Below are 20,981 nucleotides of genomic sequence, written 5' to 3'. Positions count from 1 at the left end.
AAAAATCTTAGCATGGAAATGTTTTGTTGATTAATAAATATTATGTAGATTAAATGTTGGAATGGTAATATTTTGACCATTGGGGGTTAAATAAAAGTTTATATTTTACCAATTCTTACTTTATAATGTGGCTTCTAAAATCACATATGTGGTATTTTTATTGGACAATGCTGGTATATAGTATGCTTTCAACAGACATCTTCAAACTTACCTCCCAGATTCCTGCCTCCTATTTTTAACTGAACTTGAGATTTTTTTTCAATTTGGAGATTCACCTTTCCTTGTATTTATCCCTCATTTTCAAATTAAGGGTTCCTAACTGAAGGATTTTTTAGAAGGTTAAAATGTCTTGTTTTTACCCCAAATCTTGGGAACTGTGTATTGTTTAGAGGAAAGTAGGTTCTCAAAGGAGATTGGTACCTCCTTAACACAACAAAAACCAAAACGACAAATCAAAAAACCCTAGAACAGTTCACATTGTAAAGCCCTGGCTTTTGTCAACAGTGAAAAATACTTGGCTCCATTTGATTTGCTTTGATTATTGCCCAAATAGAATTGGACATTTTTCAAGTTTCATTACTCTTAAAAATTTTTTACCTTTAGGGGGCTGGGAATGTGGTTCAAGTGATAGCGCAGTCACCTGGCATGCATGAGACACTGGGTTCGATTCTCAGCACCACATAAAAATAAAAATAAAGTATTAAAAAAATGGTCAAGATAGTAAATTAATTTTTTTTTTTTTTTTTTTACTTTTAGATTAATTATCTTAGTTTTGTCTTTTGATTTTGTTTTTGGTACCAGGGATTAAACCCAGAGGTGCTTAACCACTGAGCCACATCCTAGCCCTTTTTCTTTATTTTTTTTATTTTGAGACAGGGTCTTGCTAAGTTCAAGAGGCTGAACTCTTGATCTTCTTTCCTCAGCCTCCTGTGTTACTGGGATTACTGGCATGTGCCTGCCTCATTATTCTTTGACAAATTGTATTGGATGCTGGTTTCCCTACATACGACCTCACTCCTTAAATCTATGTTTATTTCTGCCATCATTTTTTGCCTTTGTGCACAGACACTTAGTTTCTTGTTGAGGCAAGAATACTCACATTAGATTTTTTGTTTTATTTCTGCTACATATATGTATTGGTTACCTATGGATACACTGAATTTCACAAGTGAAGTCAGTCATATTATGAGTGACTATTTGGTAATATTATTCTGGCAGTTTGGGAACATTTTTAATTTCTTTTATGTAAATCCCTTCAAAACAACAAAAACTAAATTCTGCCTGAAAGTAATTGCTAGTATTTAGATAATGTTAGTGGCTCCGGAGGCTGAGACAGGAGGATTACAAGTTTGAGGCCAGGCTCAGCAACTTAGTGAGACTCTATTTCAAAATAAAAAATAAAAAAGGCTAGGGATGGTGCCCCGTGGTTAAGTACTCTTGGGTTCAACCTCCTATACAAAAAAAAAAGGATAATGTGTAATCTGATCCTTGATGTTTATATTCTTTGTTTTAAATGACTAGTAATGTTAAAATTTAGTCATTTTAATTAGAAAACAGACAATGAAAGGTCTGTAGAAAAGTCAGCATTGTAAGAACCCACCAGACCTTCTAGAGTTATCTTAGAAATATCATTTGATACTTAAAAAGTATGTGTAGAAAGATTGGTCATACACTCCAAAATGTTTTTTTCTTTTATAGTGCTGGAATTTAATCCAGGAGTGCTTTATCCTTGAATTACAGCCCCAGCCCTTTTAAATTTTTTTTTCTCCTTGAGACAGGATCTTGCAAGTGGCCCAGGCTATCCTCCAACTTTCAATCCTCCTGCGTGAGCCTCCCAAATTGCTGGGGTTAAAGACATGTATCATTGTGCCCAGTGTCTTTTTTCTTTATTATAACTTTTCAAACACTTTTCACTTAAAAAATAAAGTTTAGTAGCAAAACTATTGAGTTATCTAACACTAGTCTGTTTCTACACACACACACACACACACACACACCCTGTCCTTCCCAATTACCTGCTCTTCTAGATGGCACACTAGAGAGGAGGTGAAGGGCTCCGCTCCTGCCTCTTGTTTCCTTCACACCATCTAGGGCACTGGCTTCAGTAATCAAGGAGCAGCAGAAGTAATTTGCTCCCCCATGTTTCTTGCCACATGGATGTCACCTTCCCAGTGATACTGCCTTTGCCATTTTGAGCAACAGAGTCCCCCTCTGCATGTTAGTGTGAGGCATGTTGCTTGACAGGAGCCTTTTAAAGGAAGAGCTTTGCATTACCCCTGCAGGGTAGAACTTGGCTCCTATGCCACCTCAGGATGTCCTACATTTCTTTACCTAACTGAACTGTGTTTTTAGTGGCTCCCAAATAACTCATTGTTTTCTATGTGAAAGTGGATAATAACTGAGTACTACCTGTATCTTTTCAGGCATTTAAAGATGGTCATTCATTCTTCTGACTTTACATTCAGATCCATGGTTTTGTTTCCTCAATCCCTGTTTGTTGGCTTTTTTATTCCTTTGTGAGACCCTTAATTAGTTTCTTTGGTATTTATCTAATAAAATATGAGGCAGATGCATGGTTCCATAATTAGGATTAACTCTTTATCCGTACATTATTATTTTTGTATCTATTAGCATTCTTAGGAATTTAAGAAATATTATCTGATAATAATATTTCAAAATTGAATCATTTACATTAGCAAGTATGCAATGGATAGTTCTACTTAGAATTTCCTGAATCTTCATTTATTCTTTTTAAGGAAGATCTATCTATAAGTGGCATTTTTCAAATTCACAAGTAAAGTTTTAAGAGAGTGAGAATCAAAAATCCTCTAGCAATATAAACCTCTTCTAGTTTATAGAGCTAGAAGGAAGTTCTAGTAGATTCCTGTCTTCTAAGTCATTATTAATAATGATTAATTTTTTTCCAAAAATCATCAACTGTTCAAGAAAATAAGTATAGTGTAACATCAAAACAAAACTAAAAAGATGTTTCAGTGTTTCTTTCCCAGAAATGTACAACTCTTCTTTTGTTTCCAGAGCTTTGGTAGAAGTGCTTCTGTTCATTAAGTGCTTTCCAGTATCTCAGCTTTTTAGACAATTTACAAAAGATAAATTATTTATTTTTATACTTATTAGTACAGTTCATATTATTCATTGTGGTAAGAAAAGAGTAAAATTTGTCATAAAATCTAATTCAGGTACTCTGTTGCTCTTAAATATCCTTGAAACTGCATAACTGTTTTTCACATTTTTTAATCTCAATTACTCAGTTTTAATAAGGGTTTATATAGTGCAGCCTGCTTTGTAGGGGTGAAAGGAGGTATATAATGAAATAATACTTATGGAAGCCTTTTGTAACTGCAGAGCACTCTAAATCTGTATACTAATGATTTATTATTCCCAAAATGTGTAGTTTCAAATGTGGATTCACATTGTCTCAATATGTACAGAACTGAACTAGTCTCATTACAGCTCTTAGAAGAGTGAAGATTTCCAGAAAAATTCAGGGCTTTAAAGTAAAATAAAAGCAAAAAACAAAGCCATGTGCTTGATACATAGACCAGAGCTTAGATATTTACATGATATCATCATTTTGGAAAACCGCTTTTTTCTAGTAGTTCTTAGATTTTCCCACCACTACAGTTGATGGTTTTTAAATATTTTTGGAATTATATAAATCAGTTTCCAGATTAGACAAACCATATCACTTTAGTCATATCTTATGTGGACTAAAATTTTGTAATATTTTATACTCTCTGAAGGTCCATTCCAATTAGGAGTTTCAAAAATTCTTTGAACTGTAATAATATCAGTTTGCTTAGCATGTATGTAGATTTATTACAGAGCCACCACCTAAAGAGAAAGACCCCACTCATTTGGATGTATAAATTTGTATCTGTTATCACATATGACTTGATCTGTTATCAAATATGACCTACATTGATTAGGTATGACAGAAGTGTTGCTTTTGTCAGACCTGATAATGTATATATTACAATATAAGAGTAAGGATGTTTAGATGACTAATTTAATGTAAATACTTGTCTATCAAAAAAGGAAATTAGATTAATTGAATATTTTGTTGGTTTATCTATTTATATATATATATAACCTGGAGCCAAATAGACAATATAACTCGTCTAAAATTACATTAAACATGGTCATTTTTCACAGTGCCTTTCACCAAAAGGTACTGTTTCTAACTGTAATTTCACAGGTCATATTTTTCTTTAAAAGGTGTATATTTTAGTCAACTACATGTGCTTTCAAGTAAAAACCCATTACATTTAAAACCTTTTTCTCACTAAGAAGAGAGTCATATAGTATAAATTCAACTTAATCTCATTTCAGTTTGGAACATATTCCTTTCACTGTTAGCAAAAGCATTCTTAGCTTTGTAAGGAAACTGTTTATTTATTTATTTTTATAGTACTGGGGATCAAACCCAGGGCCTTGCACATTATAAGCAAGCACTCTATCACTGAGTCACATCCCTAGCCCAGAAAACTTCTTTTAATGTCATTGTTTATCAGTGACATAGACCAAATAATAAAATTTATCTCCTAGGAGATCTGGATTTGGCTCATCTACCCCTCTCTGGTTTCTCCTTGGATTCTACTTTGTAAACCCCTGAGGTCAGGGATCTGGTTCTGGTTGCAAAAGTGTACAAACACAATTGTGAACTCTTTCAGCATGGAGCAAACATTGCTGAATATCTGAGTTGATCTCTCATCAGTTTAGGCATTGCTGACTTCCTCAGGCAATCTGAGTTGGTTTTTTGAAAATGAGAACTGTAACCTGTTGATTAGTCACTGGATAAAAGTAGTAAAATGTAAATAAATCAAAATAATAAATGTCAAATCATTTCAAGTTTTTAAAGTATGTGATTTTTTTTCTCTCATCCAATTATCTTCCTAATTATTCAGCTTAAGGTATTGTTAAAATCAGTTTTTATCCCTTTTACATGTGACATGACTGCAAAAATAATGAGTAAGGGACGTAGTTTAAAATAAGCTGAATGCCACAAGGAAACCAAAATCTCAAAATCTATAAATGTGTAATTTATGAGTATTTATGTAGGAGTGAGCAAATTCACTGATGTATTCATATATTGTATGTGTATGTGATTCAGTATGTTTGAGATAAACAGGTGTAGTATTTTAATATTATCGTTTTCCCAGACCTATCATATCTTTTAGTTTCTTTTCTGAAATTGAATATATCTGAGGAGAGAAATATTTTAATTTGGGATTCAGAAGCATATTCTGAATGTTGTCTTTATATTTTATATATCTTTGGCTTAGTTTGAGTGATACTTCCTTTCTGTGAATTAAGTTTACATGTAACTCGGTCACAGTCGTATGTTCTGATAAGGAGCTAAGACTTAAATAAGACTTTTCAACTATTTTAGGTGAGATGATTGCCTGTTAGAACTAGGTAAATACTTTCTTGAGATCTCAGTCTTTAGCTCTCCTCGATTCATGACATGGTATGGTCTATAATATTTAGCCCCCACATTTAGGAATTCAGGATTAAGGATATATATGTATTAATTCCCAGAGTGTGGTGGTAGTTTGTAATAAGATAGATATGTAGAAGTTTTATAGATTGATTAAGTAAGATAATTGGACTTTAAAACTGGTATTGGAACAGAGATTTCTTACATTGGTTTATACTGTTTGTATTTCATTCTATTTAAAATGTTAATGTTTATTCTAGTATTGTAGTTGGCACTGTTAATTTAAGCTATGTAATTGTCAACTACTCTCTTTCTTAGATTTTTATGCTGAAATAATCCAGGTGTGTGGGAATTCCTACATAATTTTTAGAAGTGGTGCCAATCATAGTTTGTATGCTTTACCCCACAGCTGATTGTAGTGACTTAATAGAGCTCATACTGGATGCTAAATTAGAGACATAGTTCATTTACACTTCTGATGTTCTTTATTTTTTAATGAATTTCTCAGAATATCTGACACTTTGGGAAGTAAGTTTCCGTTTTTCAGAGTGAATATTTGTCATACTGATATTCTGTGTTTTTCAGGATTGGGACAGCTGCGCTGGCGGTTCAGGTTGTGGGCAGTAACTGGCCCAAGCCCCACTATACGTTGCTGATTACAGGCCTGTGCCGGTTCCAGATTGTCCAGGTCTTAAAAGAGAAGCCATATCCTGTTGCTGAAGTGGAACAGTTGGACCGGCTTGAGGAATTTCCCAATACCTGCAAAACCAGGGAGGAGCTGGGAGAACTCTCAGAACAGTTTTACAAATATGCAGTACAAGTAAGTGGCTTTTATTTTTTTCCTTAAGCCTTTTTTTCTTTGATGTCTTTGCTCTGTAAAGATATGCTAAATCTTTAGGGTAGCATACCTTTAAATGATTTCACATTTTATATCCTAATTTGCTTTTGTCTGGAGCTGTACCTAAATCATTCCAAGATATGTTAGCAAACCTCTTCTAAAGTTTTTCTAGCAGATATCACTAGAGCTTTATTTATAACTTCTAGTATCTTCAAACCAGATAGTTATTAAGCCTAAATATTTAGTGTTAAAATACCACACAAAATGTCTAAACATGTCACTAAAATATCTAGGCACCAAATAATAGAAGTTATATTGCTTCAAAAGTCTAAGTCACATTGTGTCTTTCAGTAACTAGAAGATTAAAATCAAGTTGGACTTATTTCAAGTTTGGTTAAAACTTTGACTAACTAGCATGCTGAGAGGGAAGAATACTTCAAGTATGCATTAAATATTGGGTTCTTCTATATTTTTAAGTTTTTGGTTAACTTTAGGTAGAATAGAAACCTTCTATTCTAATCCTCAATGAACTATAAAATTATAAATTATAGTCTTTTACTTTTCGATAGATATAATCCATTGACTATAACTGGATCTGTGAGGAGCAGGTACTACCTAGGTCTTGATTTTAAACACCATTGATCACTGAAAAGTGTTAGGGTTAGGGTTAGACTTGCAGGGCAAGTCTTCACAGCATAGGTCTTTGTATCTAATATATCTTTTGAAGTGACACACTCCTAGTGTGGTGAACAATAGAAAAATTAATCTGGAGCTGTAACTTCTATGGGAGCTAAAAGAAAGAATATACTCTGAAAAAAGGAACTTCAGTTTCAGCACCAGAATAGGTACATGTACTCTTTAGGAATTTAGAGTGGGGGAAATAGAATTTCTCTTCCTTTTCCTGGGTGGGGGTTCCTGGATCTTTGTACTTCTGTTGGACACAGCTTGGGCATAGCTTCATAGCTTTTTTTTTTTTTTCTTCACCTTTACTTCTTTCTACTTTGATCTACAGAAACTTTTTAAACATATAAAGATTTTTGTAAGAATATTAAAGAAATTTTTAAGTACTTGTATAAATGTTATTGACTTGGGATATCAATTTTATTATTCCTCTTTAGACATTAAGATTGTTTATAATTAGTGCTTCTCTTTCATCCCTTTTGACATCTACTTTCTATAGGCTTTATCAGTAGACTTCTTCATCAGCCTCCTAACTGATGGCCTCTCATTTTCTTCTATCTTTTTTTAAATAATTTTTATTGGTATATTATAATTATTTCATTTTTTGGTAGCAGGGATTGAACCCAGGGGCACTTAACCTCTGAGCACTGAGCTACATCCCCAGCATTCCCTTTTTTAAGTTGTAGTTGGACATAATACCTTTATGGTGCTGAGGATCGAGCTCAGGGCCTTACATGTGCTCGGCAAACACTTTACTACTGAGCTACAATTCCAACCCCCAGCCCTTTTTAATATTTTATTTAGAGACAGGCTCTCACTGAGTTGCTTAGGGCTTCCATAAGTTGTTGAGGCTGGCTTTGAACTTGAGATCCTTCTGCCTCAGCCTCATGAGCCGCTGGGATTACAGGCAGGTGCTACTCCACCTGGTTATAATTATATTTACTAGAGGAATTCATTGTGATGTATTCATACATACACATAGATTGGTCTATTTCATTTCCCCATGCCTCCCTTTTCCTTCCCTATTCCCTCCCCATCCTCCTTCTTTACCAGTCTCCTGTTTTTGTAAGGTCTCTTTTCTTTCCTTTTTCTCTCTAGCTTCTGCATGACAGAAAGCATAATAACCCTTCACTTTTTGAGCCTTGCTTATCTCACTAGCATGTTTTCCAGTTCCATCTATTTTCTGCAAATGACAATTTTATTATTCTTTTTGGCTAAGTAAACCTCCATTGTTTATATACACCATATTTTCTTTATGCATTTATCTGTTGACAAGACACTTAGATTTGTTCCATAACTTGGCTATTTTGTGATAAATGTGGGCATGCATGTTTTGCTGTAGTGTGCTGACTTTAATTCTTTTGGACAAATTCCAAGGAGTAGTATAGCTGTGTCACAGGTGGTTCCATTCCTAGGCTTTTGAGGAACCTCTGTATTGATATCCATAGTGGTTATATGCCGACCCGCTGGGGCAGCTGAACTTAGGGTCGCTCATGTGAATTTCCAGGGACACCAAATAAAACAGAGACACACACTTTACCTTTAAACACTTTAGGGCGGCTCTTCCGCTCTCAGCCTCAAGCTCCCCAAAAGGGAGAGCAAGGGAAAGTCATGAGGGGCTGGAGAGAGAGAGCGAGAGAGAGAGCGAGAGAGCACTCGCCCGTGAGCACATTGGGAAGTAGGCTTTTATTGGGGGGACCCTCCTTCTTGGAAAGTTTCATCCAAAAAAGGTAAGAAGGGAGGAGTTACAACATGTGAGTGTAATTCGACCCAAGGGCTATAGGGCAAGGCCAGCGTCTGAAGACGTGTCCTCAGGCAATGTCCAAGTCACTACAAGATGTAGTGATAGTCAAAGCCTCTCCACTCCGGGATGGAAGACATGAATCATTCAGAGTGGCTCCCCACATATTCCCCCTTCTTTCTTTGAAAAAGCAAGTTATGGGTCATTATTTCGAGTCTGGAATCCTTGTTTTGAAGGCTCGCCATCCTACAATTACAATACAAGAGAGAATTAGTAGCAAAGAGAACAATACAAGGATAGACCATGTAGAATGTTTAAGAATGTTTCCAGGGTTAAAGCCCTTCGATTCTTTAAGTATCTGATTAACTAAAGTAGGATCCAAAAAATCAATCTTTTTTGTATATCTTGAATATGATGATGGAGCTCCAAAAGATTCAAGCTGTTATTATTATTTTGCCAAATACCCAATATGCCAGGTTTCTGTTCGCGACTAAAAGGCTCAGGGGTCACTCCAGGGGAACTGGAGACACAAATACCTTTCTCTTTGGGTCGCTGTGACGGCTCCTCTGCCCTTAAGGGTCTGCAGGAAGATCTGCCCTTAAGGGTCTGCAGGAAGAGAGGGAAAGAGCACTCGCTGACCCCATTTGTTGAGGATAAGCTATTCAAATGAGGCAAGGGGTCAGGTTTCAGGGGGCTGAATCTATCTTCACGATGTCCACTATCAGCAGGTTGACTGACATCTAGGTAGGCCACACCCAAGGGCACAGTAAGAGAAGGGGACACACACAAGGCACTTCCATGGAACTTTCTATCCTAAACAGGGCAAGGGGTTATATTACAAAGGAACAGGTGAGCATAGCTCCACCCAGGGGGCTGTAGGAAGCCTCAGCCCAGGCATGAAGACAGTCACTTGAACCTTAGAAGAGCAGGGCAGTCTAGCAGCAGAGGACACATCGCCCAGCAGGGGAGTTAACTCAGTGACGTGCAAGGTTGGTCTCCCACACCAATAAATGGTTTTTAACCTTCTCCCAGTCCCACTGGGAGGCATTGTATTTGCAGCAGTAACACACACATACTTATAGTTAGCATGACATTTAAGTCTTTCCTTGAATTTCAAAGCTGGAAGTTCATTACCATATTTATGACAGTAGCCTCTAAGGCATTTAGCTTAGTCTCAATCCTTTCATCGGTATCTATTTGATTATGAAGAGTCTTGGAAGTATTCTGAGATGACTGGTTTGTTATGAGAAAGTCCCATTTTAATAACTGATCTGATCTAAGGTTTTGAGTCTCTGGTAATAGTACGATTAGTTGGTCTAGGTCTCCCAATTGCTGTCTTTTCCTCAAATGACCCTTTTAGACAGCCAGTATGCTTATTCTGGGACCAACACAAAGGTAATTGGGTGCTATAGCCAGAATAATTAAATCCAGTCACATGGTTGGAAGTAATATGTCTATAAATCCTCCCATCGTATATGAGTCATTAGTAAATACCCGGATGGATTCTCCAGTCCACACTGCTGAGTGTACTTGAGGTGGATCTGGAAAATATGTCCCATAAGTTTCTCCCTGATTCCCTTTTACCTGACAGCTCAATAGATCTCAGCCTGTTTGGTGCAATAAACAGTCCAGTGAGATCTCCAAAGGAGATAATCACCCTTGGAAAGGCAAGCCTTTGCCATTGAAATCCAGTCTTTGGGGGGGTCGAGGCTTGTGGCATAACAAATCAAGCAGGCTTTGCACAAAGGGTGAGTTTGGACCATAGGTACCGCAAGCAGTTTTGAGCTCCTTTAGAGTCTTAAAGGGAACTGCAGCATGCATGTGTACATGTTGATTTTGTTCATTAATCTGCTCAAAGACTGGAAAAAGCTGAAAACCTGTTATGTCTTCCCCTCGCCTGCACTCTTCTAAGGCCACATTGTAGGGACTTAAGGATGGCGACTGCCAGGTTCAAAATAATTATTGAACCCCATTCTCCCAGGGAGAGTGGCTGAATTTAGTTGGCGGGTACCGGGCCAGCTAGATGTAATTTAGTAAAACCCTCCTCCAGGTTTTCCTCACCTTCTGACTGAGTCCCCTCAGATTGTGACTCTTTTTCATTTGTATCTTTCTGTCTATCTTGTTCCTCTCCAGTTTGAATCTGCCTCACCGAAATCCGATGGGGGATAGTTTCCTTTCTGGAACATGCCCCTTGGTGCTCCTCTAAGATCCTGGTTCTGACCCGCTCAGTGGAGACTAAACTTTTGATTTCAGGTTTTGTCCCTAGGCTGCCTGTCTGTGTTTTCGAGCTGTAGACTGAGCAAAAATTGACTCCGTCCTCAGTCCTATCTCAGAAAGAGAGAACCGCTTGGAAGCAGTCTTGGGCCGTTTCTCCTGCTCCAAACTTCTAACAGCTCTCTGAAGCCCTTTCAGCAGGTCCTTGGTGGACCATTGGTTCTGTTCTAGATCACCAAAAAGACACATTTCTAAAGCAGTCCAGACCTTCTGAACACTCTCTATTGTACTTTTAGACAGCTTGGCAGAGAGGCAACCTTTATATAATTTTCTACCTAGTTTCTCCCAAGTACGTAAATCCCATGAGTCTTGCTGACAAAGGGGCACACCTCATTAACTGTTTTCAGGACCTGAGCTAGCTGGGCCCTTCTGACTTGTTTTCTTCTCTAGTTGATTATTGTCTCTAAATTATTAAATACATTGCTTTATCTGAAGACATGGAATTGCCCATGATAATTCTTTGACGTTCCTAGTCTGAATGTCTGCTTCCTCTGTGATCCCCAAAGAATCACGGTTCACTAAATTTCTATAGGGCTCTCTCTCAGTCAACCTGGAAATTCACACCCCCACCCCAGCAGTCCCTGTTTCTGGGCACCACCTGCTGCTCCAGACCCACGGAGGCAGCTGAACTTAAGAATGCTCCTGTGAATTTCCAGGGACACCAAGTAAAACACAGACACACACTTTACCTTTAAACAAGCTTCAGGATGGCTCCTCTGCTCTCAGCCTCAAGCTCCCCAAATGGGAGAGCAAGGTATAGTCACGAGAGGATGGAGAGAGAGAGAGAGAGAGCAAGCGAGAGAGAATGTGGCACGCGCACGTGCGCGTGAGCACATTCAGAAGTCGGCTTTTATTGGGGGGACCTTACTTAGAAAATTTCATCCAAAAAAGATAAGAAGGGATGTAGTTACAAGGGACATGTGAGTGTAATTCGACCCAAAGGCTGTAGGGTGACATCTGCATCTGAAGAGCATCCTCAAACTTCCGGGACCAGGGCATTGTCCAAGTCACTACAAGATGTAGTGATGGTCAAAGCCTCTCCACTCTGGGATAGAAAACATGAATCATTCAGAGTGGCTCCCCACAGTTATACTAGTTTTTAATACCACTAACAGAGTATAAGTGTTCCTTTACCCCGTACCCTCACCAGTTTTAAATTTTTGTATTTTTAATGATTCGCATTCTAACTGGAGTAAGATGAAATCTCAGTGTATTTTGATTTGTATTTCCCTGATTGCTAAAGATGTTGAACATTTTTTCTTATATTTGTTGGATCATATATTCGTCGAATAGTGATAATTTAACTTCTTCCTTTGCTATTTGTATCCTTTTTATTTCCTTCTCTTGCCTTATCGCTTTGGCTAAACTTTCAAGTACTGTATTGATTAATCCCTGTCCTCTTCCTGATTTCAAAGGAAATGCTGTTGAGAGCCACAGCTGAAGGGGCCCCAGCAAACTTTCAGACTGCCAGCTGATGATTGGCTCACAGTGGCCCCAGCAACTTCTAGCTGATTGGCTCCTCTGCGGTGATGCTCATTGGGCTGTTTCTCCGCCCTTTCAGACTAGGGAGCTGCTCATTGGGGGACTTTTTTTGGCTCCGCCCACATGACCCAGCCAATCGGCCTCAAGAGCAGGAGGAGTGGGGGAGGTTGAGAGGCTTGTGGGAAGCCGGTGGTGGCAGTTGGGCTCTGAGGGTTTTTCCTGAGGAGCTGTTTTGTTTGGCGTGTGTGGTTCTAAAAATAAAGTTAGTTTCTTTTGACAAGTGGCTCCTGAATTGTGCCCAGCCAGACTGCGGCAAAATGCTTTCAGTTTTTTCCTATTTGATATTATCTTACCTTTGGGTTTTTCATATAGAACCTTTATGATGTCAAGGTAAGTTCCTTCTATTCCTAATTTCTTTGTTGTTTTTTGCATAATTGGGTGTTATATTTTGTAAAAGGCTTTTTCTGCATCTTTTGAGATGATCATGTCTATTTGTCCTTGATTCTGTTTATGTGATGAATTATATCTATTGATTTACATATGTTGAACCATCCTTGCATCCCTGGAATGAAACCAACTTGGTCATAGTGTACTGTCTTCCTAACACATTTTTCATATGAATTACTAATATTTTTAAAGATTTTTGCATCTATGTTTATCGGGGTATTGGTCTATAGTTTTCTTTCTGTGATATGTCCTTATCTAGTTTTGGTATCAGGGTGTTACTGGCTTCATATAATGATTTGGGGAGTGCCTCCCAAGTGACCTTCTTTGTCTCTTCCGATTAATTTTGACATGAAATCTGCCTTGTTGAATGTGAGAATAGCTACTTCTACTTGCTTTTGGTCTTTATTTGCATTGAATATCTTTTTCTGTACTTTTACTTTTATCCTGTGGCTGTCTTTGCTTGTAAGATGAGTCTCTTGCAAATAACATATAGTTGGGTCTTTTTGGGGGAGTAGGGGGAGGTACTAAAGATTGAACCCCATGGTGCTTAACTATGGAGCCACATCCTTAGCCCTTTTTATTTTTTATTTTGAGATAGGGTCTTGCTAAGTTGCTTAGGGTCTCTCTAAGTTTCTTAGAATAACTGGAGAAACATTGACATTAGTTCTTCTTTAAAGATTTGATAGAATTCAACTGGTTCTGGGCTTTACTGCTTCAATCTCATTATTGGTCTATTTAGGTTTCCTATATCTTCTTGGTTTGGTTTTGGTAGGTTGGTTGTTTCTAGAAACTTGTCCATTTCTTCTAGATTTTCCAGTTCATTGGAATATAAATTTTCAAAGTTGTCCTTAATGATCCTCTGGATTTCCATGATGCCTGAGGTGATAGTCTTTATTAATTTCACATTGATCTTAATTATTTCCTTCCTTCTATTGATTTTAGAGCTGTTTTGTTCTATTTTTCTAAGACCTTGAGATGCATCATTAGGTAGTTTATTTAGGATCTTTCAGATTTTTTTTTTTAATGTTCACATTTATAGCTGTAAACTTTTCTCATAGAACCATCTTTATAGTGTCCCAGAGATTGTGATATTTTGTATCTCTATTCTTGTTTGATTTTAGGAATTTTAAATTTTTTTATCCTTTGTAATCCATTCATCATTCAAAAGTGTAGTGTTCAGTCTCCATGTGTTTAATTTCTGTGGTTTTTCTTGCTGTTAATTTCTAATTTCCATTATGATCTGATAAGGTGCAAGGGATCATATCAATTTTTTTTTGTATTTCTAAGACTTTCTTTGTGTCCTAAAATATGTTCTATTTTGGAAAAAGTTACATGAGCATCTGAGAAGGAAGTGAATTTGGCTATATTTTATTTTTATGTGGTTCTGAGGATCGAATCTAGTGCCTCATATGTGCCAGGCAAGTGCTCTACCACTAAGCTCTAGCCCCAGCCCCTGATTTATCACATTTTTTTTTAATGTGTTAAGAGTGTTTACTGGTTTTATGTCCATATAAACTATCCACTGGTAAGAGAGATGTGTTGAAATCACCTAGTATTATTGTATTGGGGCTTGTCATATCAAGTAGTGTCTTTTTTTCTTCCTGTAATTAGGTGCACTGACATTTCGGGCATAAATATTATCATTATACCTCCTAGTTGAATTTTTCCCAGTATACAGTGAACTTCTTTGTCTTTTCCAATTAATTTTGACATGAAGTCGGTTGAATGTGAGAGTAGCTACTTCTACTTGCTTTTGGTCTTTATTTGCATTGAATATCTTTTTCTGTTCTTTTACTTTTATCCTGTGGCTGTCTTTGCTTGTAAGATGAGTCTCTTGCAAATAACATATATTGGGTCTTTTTGGGGGAGTGGGGGGAGGTACTAAAGATTGAACCCCATGGTGCTTAACTATGGAGCCACATCCTTAGCCCTTTTTATTTTTTATTTTGAGACAGGGTCTTGCTAAGTTGCTTAGAGTCTCTCTAAGTTGCTGAGGCTGGCTTTGAATTTATGATCCTCCTGCCTCAGCCTTCTGAGCTACTTCGAGAACAGGCATGTGCCACCACACTTGAGTGCGTCTCTGCCAATCTATATTGTTTAATTGAAGAGTTAAGACCATCTACAGTGTTACTATAGAGAGACATTTATTACTTCCTGCTATCTTGATTTATTTCTAATGTTTAGTTCAGTTCTAATTCTCATTTGTTTAGCTACTTTTCTAATGTGATTTATCCATTTGGGGGCACTGAAGTTTGTTTTTAACTTTTGTGTATAGTAATACTTCGGTGTTTTTTTTTTCTGTAATTCTGTCTTAGTAGTCATGAATTCTTTTATTATATTCTTATTTTGGGAGACTTTTATTTCTTCTTCAATTCTGAAGGGTAGCTTTGCTGGATATAGTAATCTTGGTTGGGGTAGTTTTTTGTTTGTTTGTTTGTTTGTTTACTATCAGGGCTTGGAGTACATCCTTCCAAACCTTCCTGACTTTTAGAATCTCTAACTAGAAATTATGTTTGACTTACCTCTAAATGTGACTTGATGTTTTCCTTGTTCTATGTGTGGCACTTTTTTCCACATTTTTTAATTGATGCATTATAATTGTATATAACAATGGGATTTGTTGTTATATATTAGTACATGGAATTATATAACGATATTTTAATTATAATGTGTTATAGAGGGATTCTTTTTTTATTTTATCTATGAATGTCTCCTGTATCTGGGTGCCCATATCATTCCCAGGTTTAAAAATTTCTCGGAAATTATTTCACTGAAGAAATTATCCATGCTCTTAGCTTGTGTCTTGGATCCCTCTTCAGTTTCAATGATTCTTAGTTTTGGTCTCTTATTGTTGTCCCAGATTGCTTGCATCTTCTGATCTCAGTTCCTTATTTTCCTTTCTTTATTGTGGACTGAGTTTTCCAGTAAATATATAGTTTGTGTTCAGTGCGTATGTCTTCTATGTGATCCTATTTATTGGTGAAATTTTTTTAATATTTATTTTTTAGTTTTAGGTGGACACAACATCTTTATTTTATTTTTATGTGGTGCTGAGGATCAAACCCAGTGCGTCATGCATGCTAGGAGAGCACTCTACCACTGAGCCACAACCCCAGCCCCTATTGGTGAAATTTTTAACTGAATTTTTTATTTGATTTATTGAGTCTTTTAATTTCCAGGATTTCTGTTTGGTTCTTTTTCAGAATATCTGTTTATTGTCTTTTGTCAAAATTATAACTAATTTTATGTATTTTTCAACTGGGTCCTTTCTTTTTAAAATTTTTTTGTAGTTGTAGATGGACAATATGCCCTTATTTTATTTGTTTTTATTTTTAAGTGGTGCTGAGGATCAAATCCAGTGCCTCACATGTACTAGGCAAGTGCTCTGCCACTGAGCTATCACCCCAGCCCTGGATCTTTTCTTGACACCTCTTCTCCTTTACTTTCTGTGTTTTCTCTTAGTCCATTCCTTAGATCTTTTAGTTTATTGACCATTTTAACCATCAACTTTTTAAATTCTTTGTCTGTGATTTCATCCACATTAGAGTCTGTGGATTCAGTTATTGAGGGGTTATAGATTTTTGGAGGTGTCTTGTTGGCCTGTTCCCTCATGTTATCTGAGATCCTGTTTTTGCACATCTGTTGAGATGAATTCCTCTTCCTATTTTATGTTAGGGTTCTTTAGTGAGTAGTTATTTCTTAATAATAATCCCTGGGCTGGGGATATATCTTAGCTTCAGCACATCTGATCAGTGTAATCAAAGTGTTAATTTCAACCACCAGTACCTCTTTGAAAGGAAAGAACAACCTCTAGTAGCAATAGTAATTTAAGAGCAAACCATATATCAACATATACTATATAATCTATTATTACTGTTTATTACTATAACTTTTTTGAGGAATATGGGTGAGAAATTGATTTAGAATAGGCTGAGAAGAATAAGCATTAATGATAGTATATTAAGTAGCATTGGAAGAAAAAATAAGAAAATTTTTAAAATAGAGCAAAAAAATGAAAACAAAGAAAAATGGGTAGAGGAGAGCAGGGAGTCAGAAGTTAAAATAAGTAAGGACAAAGGAGAATACAAGGGAATGAGATGGCAGAGAAGAAAAGAGGTATCAAGAAAGGATCCAGTTGACAAAATATATAAAAATTAGTTGTAATGTTGACAAAATACAAAATGTGGGGAGACACTAGGAATTATCAAGCAGTTGATACAATATTTGTCCTATAGAAAAAGTTTTTTTTCCTCATTGAGATTTTTGAAATGGAGGTCTTTCTTTCTAGGGCTTTGATTTTAGACTCTCCTAAGAGGAAGCTTCTGAGGGGCGGGTATCCTGGTGCTTATTCCCAGCTCTAACCCAGACCAGTGGAACTTGTTAGGGAAGTCTCTATGCTGATCTCTACCCTTTCCTTTCCTGTCTGCCTTTGTTGTGTCTTATTTTAGAGTCTCTCTCCACCATGCGGCCTGCTCATTGGTTTCATTAATGAGGTTCTTGGCATAAAAGTTAGCTAGCAGAGATCGAAATAAAACACACAGACTCAGTTACCTTTTTCTATGACCAGGTCCGAGACAGCTCCCCTCTCTGGCTCCAACCTCGAACCACCCGTAGGGCAGCAAGGATTACTCAGGGCTAGCAGGAGAGAGAGAGAGCGAGCACGCCAGGGAGTAGCCTTTTATTGGGGAACAAGAAATTCAGGGGAGAATTCCATCCAATGAAGGTTGAGGAGGGGCCACACTCCAAGGTCAGGGTCAGTGATTGGGCCCCCGGGGTCAGTGGTCAGTCACACCCCCACACGGACGGGTTCTCTCATCAGGAGAGGGCCGGGAAAGTTCCGACACAGCCAGAAGCCTCAGACCCAAACCGGGAGTCGCCCAGTCACGCGTGAGAATGGCTCTCCACATCTCTCTGTATGGGAGCTGGGGGGAAGCTCTGTGTGTGGGATGATCCGCCTATCCCCAGTCCCTTCTGGACTTGAAGGAGGTGTTCACCACTCTCTCTCTGACTGTGATTAATCTCAGTCCCCTCAGACTCCTGCACCCTCTCATGTTAACCATGTTGCTTCTCCCAGAGCTCATACCATCAGTTTCAGATTTACATGCCCTTTCTTTGTTTTTCTCTCCTCTGCATGGCTGGAGCTGTAGTGGTCCTGAGTTTTTGCCAGTTTGTGTTGTCATCTCTTCTCTATGCCCAGACTGAGTTGCAGCATAGGCGCTCACCAGTCTAGTGAAAATTAGAGCCTAAGTGGCTCATTGGTCATGGGTATTCAGAAACAATTGTACCAAGGAAACAGTTGGGGGTGGGGGAGAGAAATAAAGAAAAGGGAAAAATTAGAGTTCAATATGAAATTGAAGACCAACTTCAGGGATTTTGGTTTGAAACTTGAAAAGTTCAAGCAATTCTTTTTGAACTGTTGTGGCTTCCCCCTTTTAACCATCTCCACTGGATTAGAAGAGTAGGAAGATGTGCTGGGGGCTTTACTCCATGCAAGTTCACCTATTTTTAAGCTTATTTTCTGCTCAGAATGTGACTGTGCTGGACATTGGCATCTGCTTTTCTTAAACTTGATGGGAGAAATTTTTTCATCCCTTTGGAAGGAAGTTTCCCCTCCCCCACTGAGCCACCACTCAACAGACCCTCCTGTCATGTGTTGCTTTCATTAGTTCTCTTTCTGTTCTAGAAACGGATAGTTTTGGTTTTCACCTGTTTGCTATCTCTGGTGAAGACTGGCTTGTCTACTGGCATTTTCCAAGTTCCTATATCTGTTTCCAGCTCCAGAATTGCTATTTTAATTCAGTCTTGGGGAGCTCCCATCATATTATGGGTTTGTCTGATCCACTATCTTTGAGCTTCCTCACTTTTTTCCTCATGTTTAACTTATCCTGCTCACTGATCTTTTGTTTCTTCAAACAGAGCAAACAAAAGCAAAAATAGTTTGGCGCCTGCCTTTTCCTTGAGCAAGACTTTAATGGCCATTGGTGAAGTTTAAATTTCTTGGTATAATGTTAAGGCACTTTTCAATTTGTCTTAGGCCCATCTATCTTGCCTTAACTCTGGTTACTCCATTTAGTCCCATAGTTTTAGCCACACTGAATATCAAGAAACCTCACCTCCTATTATTTCATTTTTCTGTAATTTTACCTTTTTTTCCTCTGCTGTGAGTTGTCCTGATTTATGCTTTCTCAATTCCTGTAGGCTACTAGTGTTCCTTTCTCTGTGACTTCTCAGTCCATTATACATATCTTTTAATATAATGCTTATCATATTATATTGAAATGTATCTTGTATATTGGTTTGCCTTACCAGATTTGAATTCCCCTCTTCTTTGGCTGACCTATTCTGAGCAGCTTTAACTGTCCTATTCTAAGTAGCATATTGTATCTGGCAAATAATTTCTACTCAGTAAAAATTAGGAAATGGGTTTTCACTGTTTTATTTTCTTAGGATGTATTTCTAGGAGCATAGGTTTCAGATTTTATTATCTACTTCTTCTGCCTAAATAGCTTCATCATAATTATACTTTCATTACATTGATTCTAGGCCATAATGGACAGTTCCCTAAATTACAGTGTTTTCAGGGTTGTTTGATTACTACTAGACTATGAAATCTTACTAGAGTTGACTAAGTGTTTGTGAATTAGTTCATTGTGAATTAGTCAGTATGAACTAAGTTTTGCTATGTGAATTCCAAAATGTCAGTCACAAAGCATAAGGTGTATTTCTTCCTTAAGCTTCATGCCTAAAACTAGTAGGCATGGCAATCCACCTGTTGGAGTTACTTAGGGATGGAGGTAGATTAGACATTTCATCTCAACACACTTCCCTTATTGCTGATGCAGAAAAAGGAAATGTGTCTAATCCCTTGATGGCTTGTAATGCTTCTTCCCCAAGGAACTTTTGCATCCCTCACGTTTTCAAGGACCCACCTAAGACTTATAGCCATACCTATGTTTAAAGGAGATGAGAAAGAAGAGGCCTACATGTGCCCAGAAAAGAAGGGGAATCTTTGTCAGTACTGCTAAAAACTATCACATAAAACCTTGTCCTGAGTTTAATTCAAGGTCATATAGTGGAAGCTTTCTTTTTCCCCTAAAAATCATTCAGTCCATGATCAAATTCTAGTTTATCCAAATGTTATGTTAAAAATCATTATGGCTGATACATATATATAAAGGAATTTTATTCATCCATATAGAAAAATGAAATTATGGCAGGAAAATGAATGGAACTAGAAACCATCATGTTAAGCGAAATAGGTCAAACTCCTAAGGTAAGGTTTTCTCTCATACGTGGAAACTAGAGAGAAGAAAAGGAAAACAAAGGTGGGGGTGATCTCCTAAAAATCAAAGGGAAATCAGTGGAGGGAAGGAATAAAGGGATGGGAAGGAAGGAAGGAAGTGGGGAAGTGCTGGGGAGGAATATTAACCAAATTATACTATTATATTATGTATATGTACAAATATGTAACAACAAATCCCACCATTCTGTACAACTATAATGCCCTGATAAAAAAATGTGGAAGTTTAAGGCCAACCTCAGCAACTTAGTGAGACCCTGTCATAAAATAAAAAGGCTGTGGATATAACTCAGTGAGAAAGCACCCCTTGGTTTAATCCCCAGTACCAAACAAACAAACAACACAACAACACAACAACAACAACAAAAAAAAAAAAAAAACGAAAAAACAAAGGTCCATGATGTCTGCAACTTATTTGTAGATGTTTAGTAATAATAATTGTATGTGAGTGTGTGCAAAGAGAATGCCACAAAATGCTATGAATTGGTGAATCCAAGAGAAGGATATATAGGAGTTCATTGTACCATTCTTGCAATTTTGTAATAAATTTGAATTTTCTCCAAGATAAAGTAAAAAATAAAATCATAGCACACATTCACAGAGCCCCTTTTAAACATTAATATTAAGCTTTTGCCCAGAAGGAACTTTTGCATCCCTCTTGCTTTTGAGCCGTTTTTGCTTTTCATTTTGAGTGTGTGGCATTCTTTTCCTCTGAGATCTGTGAAATGCCCTGTCCTGTGTTAATCAATCATTGTTTCAC

At 37.3% G+C, this 20,981-nt stretch overlaps 1 protein-coding gene across 1 annotated transcript in view; it reads left to right on the top strand.

Annotated features, from left to right (window-relative positions):
• Nucleotides 1-20,981, top strand: part of Lonp2 (lon peptidase 2, peroxisomal) — a 99,834-nt gene that overhangs the window by 1,446 nt on the left and 77,407 nt on the right. The window contains exon 2 of the mRNA XM_015488765.2: nt 6,044-6,278. Within this exon, the coding sequence (XP_015344251.1) occupies nt 6,044-6,278 (235 nt within the window). The remainder of the gene's footprint in view (nt 1-6,043; nt 6,279-20,981) is intronic.

The sequence above is a fragment of the Marmota marmota genome, unplaced genomic scaffold (genome assembly GCF_001458135.2).
Source record: "Marmota marmota marmota unplaced genomic scaffold, marMar, whole genome shotgun sequence".
NCBI classification, from domain to species: Eukaryota; Metazoa; Chordata; class Mammalia; order Rodentia; family Sciuridae; genus Marmota; species Marmota marmota.
Note: the sequence above shows the minus strand (reverse complement) of the source record. Positions and strands in the feature narration are given on the sequence as shown.